This window comes from Malurus melanocephalus, unplaced genomic scaffold (assembly GCF_030028575.1).
Source record: "Malurus melanocephalus ecotype Western Australia unplaced genomic scaffold, MMel_1.1 scaffold_318, whole genome shotgun sequence".
NCBI classification, from domain to species: Eukaryota; Metazoa; Chordata; class Aves; order Passeriformes; family Maluridae; genus Malurus; species Malurus melanocephalus.
The window spans coordinates 139,207-146,030 of NW_026623550.1; the positions used below are offsets into that span (position 1 = coordinate 139,207).

The window sequence follows — 6,824 nt, forward strand, 5'->3', positions numbered from 1 at the left end:
CCTGGGGCTGGGATTGCTGTAATGGAATTGGCTCTCGATAATTAGAGCTGTCCTCTGGCTTCAGAGCCTGCTCCACCCTGATAACATCTTCCCCTCGCTATCTCTTAGGCCAGTTGGAGTGGGAAAATTCCCTTCCTCTGGGAAGGCAGCCGTGCTGGGGGGGTCTGGGTGCAGTCAGCTCCGAGGTGTGGAGGGGYTGGTGGGTTACAGAGCCTGTGGGCAGCACTGGGGCTTGACAATGCTTCTGTGATCCCTGGTCAGCCTAATCCAGGCTGGGCATGGCTGGGGCACGGTGCCCAGTGCAAACTGGTGAGGGACAGGAGTGGGGCACAGGAGCACAGCTCTGGGGGTGGTCACTGAGCTCTGGTTCGTGGTTCAGGCTCTGCAGGGGGATCTCAGCCCTGTCACCTCCCAAACCAATCACCCGCTGCTCCTGGTGCCACCCTGGGGCAAATCCGGGGTGCAGAGCAGAGCTGACCCCATTGCCCTGGTGGGGCAGATGTGGGGTGCAGAGCTGCCCTGACCCCATTGCCCTGGTGGGGCAGATCCGGGGTGCAGAGCAGAGCTGACCCCAGTGCCCTGGTGGGGCAGATCCATCCAACCCCGGGCACGGTATGGGTGCTCCCTCTCTGGAGCTGCTGGAACACTGACCCCGAGGTCCGACAGCTGCTCCGGGGGTTTTGCCGACATCCAGCAGGTCCCTGATGTGAAAAACCAGCGCTGCTTCGGGTCGGGACAGCTGCTAAAGCCATCCGTGCCCTGTGAATGCAGAAAAACCCGCAGGGAGCAGCCAGACCTTCCCCTGTGCTTCCACCTCCAGCTCAGAGGCTCAAATTCAGCCCCGGGGGAAGGGAGCACCACAAGCGGATGTTCCTCCGGATGGATACTCAAGGGAGAGAAGGATTTAGGAGAAATTGTTGTGGGTTTCAGGAACAGAGGTGCCTCTTGTTAGAGCTCAGCAGCGGCCTCGGTTCAGTGGGCAAGGGGGTTGGGCAACCCATGAGCTCTGCGCTGGGTTGTGGGGGTCTCCTCACTCCCTGGGGGAGACTGACCCTCGATTAATGTGTAAAGAGAGAATTTCTGGCCTCTCCAAACCCCCTGCACCTCCCAGCAGATGCTGAGCTGAACCTTGTGCTCATCCTGCTGCCCATGATTTTCCATTTCTAAAGGGTTTTTTTGCCTGGTGGGGGACACCCTGATATCCCATCCCAGCGAGGAGCAGTGTTGTGGCTCCCTGTGTTTCCAGCCTGGCTCTGCCACCGCTCCTAGATTTCCAAAGGGAGTAATTTCACAGGGTGCCTTCCCAGATTTCAGCTCAATTATTCAGTGCATAACAAAATCTGCAGGTCTAACCCATACCAACAGAAAAAACTGGGTTAAAAATGCCTTCCTTGTGATTCTCCCAGCAACTGCAGGCTTGGGGAAACAGCTTCTCTCCTTCCCAACAGGTTTTGTACCCTCTCAGAAGGCAGGAGCCCCTCTCCTGACCTGCAGAACAGCTCAGCACTTGCAGGGACACAGCTGATGAGGAAGATTTGAGATGCTCAGGGATGATTTGAGATTGGCTCCTGACAGAAAAACCCTTTCTCCTGTTGTTCCAGAGGCTGTGGTGCAGGAGTGGGACAGGGATGGAGGGTGAGGYCTGAGAAGCAGCTCTGACACCAGGATCCTTGGGAGAACTCAGCAGAGCCCTGACACATAAAAGGTGGGTAAAGAGTGATCTGGTGATGGCCACAGTGTGTCCTGCTGGCCACAGAGGCTGTGGTGGACACRGGGCAGGGGCAGGACCCTAATCCTAACCCTGACCACCAAGCAGCGTGGCATTAACCCAGGCTTGACAGCAATTCCTGCTCACAGCTGCCAGGGGCTTGGCCAAACTCTGCTGTCCCCCATCTCCTCCTACAGAGTCACAAACCAACCCCTTTCCTCCTCCATGCAGTGAGCAGTGGTGGTTTTTCACTGGGTTTCACCCACTTTGGCTCCATCCTCCCCATAGGACAGAACCCCCAGACCCAATTGCCTGTGGGAGTTGTGATCCCCTCTGCCACATCCCCCCGTGGCTCCCGCCCTCCTCATTTCACAGCTCTGCCCCAAACAATGGCACAGCCAGGAACGGTTCTGGAGCAGGGCTTCCTTCCCAGCTCGCCGCTAATGCAGGAACGCCGAGCTCTTCCTGGCTGCAGCCAGCACCAGATAAAAGCTAAAAGAGGCATCAATAATTAAAAACCACTCAGAGCTGGGAAGTGCAAACAGGAGCCAACACACGGATGGATCGAAGGCAGCAACAGAGACCAGGGGCTGTCAGCTGCCGGGCTGCTCTGAGGGCTCCCACTCCTCTTTTGCAGCCCCACGGTGAGGAGGTGTCCCTGGCACCARGGAGGGTTGGAAGGGACATCTGTCCCCACTTTGGAGAGTGGGACACCAGCTCTGGGGGTTTGGGGACWGGGACCTGCAGTTTGGGGCTGAAAGCACAGCTCAGGGCACTCAGGGCACTGGGGAGCCTTGATTTCCAGCAGAGCTCTGGCTTCACTCTGGCTGGTTCGCTGCCAGAGCCTTTCCTCAGTTCCTCTTCCCATCTCATGTTCGTTCCAGGGCAGACTCCAGCCAGGATGAGCTCCCTGTTTGTGCCAGCTGCCGCGGGAAATTCACATTGTCTGAGGGTGCCAGGAATCGGTCTCTGCTGAGCTCCTGCCTCCTCATTCAATATCCAGGTGAGCAGCTGAAAATGGGATGGTTTGGAAAGGTGAGCTTTGGCCACCCTCAGTCTCCCTGTCCAACACGGTCAGCTCTGCCCTTGACCACTCTGGAGATGTGCTGGACACAGGAGTGGGGAGAGGAACAACCAGAGCCACATGGAATGGGACAGAGCTCCCTGTCCCATGGTGGCACTCRGGATCAAAAAGGTAAAATCCCTGCGTTAATTCCAGCAGCAGTGACCTCTTTTGCCCAGATCCAGTTTCAAACAGAGCTCCTGGGTCTCTCAAAACCCCCGGGTCGGTTTGATTTCTCCGCTGCTGATAAACAAAGAACTTTCAGAGCCCTTCACCTCTTGATCCTGGCGTGGATTTCAAACACCCTCATCCTTTGGGGCTCTTCCAGGCCCTGGCACTACCAGACATGAACCTGTGGCTGCTGCAGGGGGTGGCTGAACATCCTGCAGTGGTGACCACCAGATCTGAGCAGTGGCTACTGCCCTGCACTGTCCCCACGCCCGGGGGATCAGCAGGACCAGCACCCCTCCCTGCTGTGCCAAGCCCAAGGGGTGCCAAGGGTTAATTTGTTGTTTTCTGCCATCCAAACAGAAAWTAATCTCCGGGTTCCAGGCTGTGCTGCTCCAGGGCTCGTGTCAATCACTGAGGGAGGGTGATCAAGACGCGTGTGACACCCGTCACTCCRGAGCTGCCTGCTCCAGGTTTACCTGTGTCACTCTCCCCAGACAGGGGAGCAGAGAGATTGCCTCAGGAAAACCGGCAATTTTCGGARAGGGGTTTTGAAAAGTGCCGCAAAACATCTCAATCTATCTTTCCCTTGAAACGCGATCTGAAATGTTTCAGAAAAAAAAAACATTGAAAAAAACGCTTCCCTTAAAAAAAAACCTCTCCCAAAAGAGGCAAAACACTGAGAAAAACCTTTAAAACTTTACATTTGCACTAAAATATGCAGATATATGTGCAGATATATGATGWACACACACTAAACATTATAGAAAGGAGGATTTTGGAGGGTTTGAAGGCAGTGGAAGGTTGGTGCCCAGTGTGGTGCCCACACCTGTGGCCAGGGAAAAGTAAAGGGGCAAGTGTTGGGGTTGGATTGGCTCCTTGCTTGAGACTGCCAGGGTCTGGGCCAGCCTGGTGACAACACCCAGTGCTGGCTAGGGAGGAAAAGCAGGGACAGGGACACGAGGAAAGACATGGGAGCRAGAGGAGGGAGAGCCTCCAGTGCCCACCACCTTATCCCTGCCCTGGCCGCTGCCAGMACGCAGCACGTAAATAACACAATGAATAAAAGATTAGGATGAAATGTGAGGCATTAAATATTTAACCTTGTGCCTGCYTGTGCAGTGCCCAGGTACAGCTGGGTCCTGCAATATTTAAAGGCTGCTCCTCGCTCGCTTTTACCACCCCCGTGTGCGGTGACTTCACAGGAGGGGTCGCGGGGGACGGGGAAGGGGCTCTCGGTGAGTTCTCCCAGGGCAGAGCCGAGCGTTTCCCGGCCGGAGCAGCCCCACAGAGCCCGATCCCGGGGGAAGCGGTGGCTCCGGTCCCGCCCGACCCGCGGCCCTCCCGCCTGAGCCGCCGCCGCTCCACCGCCCCACGTTACTTTGAGTGGCAGCTGGCGGCAGCCGCAAGGCCTCGTGGGCCGCGCAGTCTGCTCGCCCGGGCTGCCCGAGGCGGGAGCCTCGCCAACAGCCGGCGCTGGGCCGGGCCCCGCGGCAGAACCGGGCCGGGCCGCTCCTCGGGCCCGTGGGCGCGGCAGGGATGGGACGGGCCGGTCCCGGTCGCCGCCACCGAACGGGCGTAGCCAATAACTGACTACAACTCCCAGCATGCCCCGCGGCGCATCCCCCGGGGGGGGGCTCCAGCCGCTCGCTCACTTCTCATTGGTCAGTTCGTTCTCTGGCGTCACGAGCCCATGTGGGAACCGCGCGGGCCGATTGGCTGGCGCTCCCGCAGCGGCAGCCAATGGCCGGTGCGAGCGCCGGCGCTGCGGGCTGTGNCAGCCGGCGCTGGGCCGGGCCCCGCGGCAGAACCGGGCCGGGCCGCTCCTCGGGCCCGTGGGCGCGGCAGGGACGGGCCGGGCCGGTCCCGGTCGCCGCCACCGAACGGGCGTAGCCAATAACTGACTACAACTCCCAGCATGCCCCGCGGCGCATCCCCCGGGGGGGGGCTCCAGCCGCTCGCTCACTTCTCATTGGTCAGTTCGTTCTCTGGCGTCACGAGCCCATGTGGGAACCGCGCGGGCCGATTGGCTGGCGCTCCCGCAGCGGCAGCCAATGGCCGGTGCGAGCGCCGGCGCTGCGGGCTGTGGGGCCGGTTAAGGTGGAGCGGGCTGAGGGGACGGGACGGGGCGGCCCCGCCGTGCTCCAGCTCTCCCGGAGGGGCTGCCCCGGGCACACCAAGGGCAGGTCCCGAGAGACCCCGGCCCGCCCCGCCCCGCTCCGCCCCCAGGCCCGGCTGTGCTGCACACCGGATCCCGCTGCCCCTGCGGTCCCCGGTCAGGCGGGCGCTGTCCCGCTGTGCTCGTTTATGATGTCCGTCCCAGCGCGCTGCCCCGCCGGCGGTCGGTGCCCCGGCCGCCCGCAGCCCCGGGGGCGGTGGTGCCCAGGGCGCTCCCCGCCTGGGAGCGGGCACCAGAGTGCTCCGGGGACGGGAGAAGCTCCGAGCCGCGCCCGCGCTTTGCACCGCGCTGGGGGACGCGCGCCTGGCCGGGCCCGGAGCGGGGCGAAGACCCGGTGAACCCCGGACCGGGGCCGCGGTGCGGGCGGACTCCTCCCGAGTCGCTCCATTCGAGCCAGGAGCAGCGGCTCCAACACCTTCCCCGGGCTCCCCTCGGTCTCCGGCATCGCCGTGCGGGCGCGGAGCCGGTGCGGGCGCGGAGCCGGTGCGGGAGCTCCGGTGCTGCCCCCGCGCTGTCCCGAGCCCCGCGGGAACGCGCCTCCTTAAGCGGGAACGGGCGGCCGGGGCGCGCGGGGCCGGGCGGCCGCTCCCCCCCCACACCGGGGCCGCCCCAGCCCCGCCCCAGCCCCAACGGGGGCGAGCGGAGACCCCGGGACCGCCGCCGGAGCCGCTCGGTGAGGCCCCGGATCCACCGAGGCACCCCGGTGCCCCGGCGGGGGCAGCCCTCCCGGGAGCTCAGGATGTTCCCGCAGGGACGGCACCCGGTAAGAGCCGCGGGGGCGGCGGGGCCGGGCCGGACTGCGCCGGGGGGGCCGAGCCGCCGCCTCCAGCCCGGGCTGTCTCTCCGCAGCCCCCGCTCCAGCCCGGGCAGCCCTTCAAGTTCTCGGTGCTGGAAATCTGCGACCGCATCAAGGAGGAATTTCAGTTCCTGCAGGCGCAGTACCACAGGTGGGGCGGGGGGTGCGGGGSTTCGGGGGGTGATGGGGGCAAAGGGTCGGGCTGGGCTGGGGCAGAGGGAGCGTCTGGGGCAGAGSTGTGATGGGACAGCGGAGGCTGGAGCGTTCGGGCAGCGGGGAAAGTGGGGAAGGAGGTGATGGAGAAAAGGAATCTGGTGAAAGCAGCGCCTGCGGAGGTAGGGGAGATGAGTCTGGGCTGAGGGGCAGCGAGAAACCGTCACTTGTGGTGCCAGATCTTGAGCGCGGATCCCAAGGAGAAAATTGGCCGCGTTTCCTCTGGCTGAGCGGGGTGAGGGGCAGGGAGGGGACAGAGCTCCGGACGGGTGCTACAGGTGTGTGACAGCATCGCCGTGGGGTGCTGGTGGCCCGGGGAGGGTGTGTGACACCCCTTTCACCCCGTGAGCCCGCAGGGGCAGGCAGGAGATGTGCTGAGCTCGCTGAGCTCCCAGGATGGGCACTGGAGGGACGGGGCAGGAGGTGCAGGTCCKTCAATGGAAGCCCTGGCTCCCCTTTGCAGCCTGAAGCTGGAATGCGAGAAGCTGGTGAGCGAGAAGACRGAGATGCAGAGACATTATGTCATGGTGAGCTGCCCCTTCTCTGTCCCCCTGCGTCCCCTGAGGTGTCCCTGGGGTGCTGCCCTCGGACAGAGCCGGGTGCTGGGGCTCCTCTCAGCCACTGACCCAACGGGGCCACTGCCCTGCCCGCTGCTGACCTTGGGGCTGGGGAGATGAGTGGGAGGAAGGAGTTAATC

General features: G+C 62.8%; 1 protein-coding gene across 1 annotated transcript in view; it reads left to right on the plus strand.

Annotated features, from left to right (window-relative positions):
* The first annotated feature begins 5,487 nt into the window (after nucleotides 1–5,487).
* LOC130580206 (transducin-like enhancer protein 2) overlaps nucleotides 5,488–6,824 on the plus strand; it is a 16,104-nt gene continuing 14,767 nt past the window's right edge. The window contains exons 1-3 of the mRNA XM_057377559.1: nucleotides 5,488–5,881; nucleotides 5,968–6,065; nucleotides 6,591–6,654. Of these exons, the coding sequence (XP_057233542.1) occupies nucleotides 5,858–5,881; nucleotides 5,968–6,065; nucleotides 6,591–6,654 (186 nt within the window). The 5' untranslated portion in view covers nucleotides 5,488–5,857. The remainder of the gene's footprint in view (nucleotides 5,882–5,967; nucleotides 6,066–6,590; nucleotides 6,655–6,824) is intronic.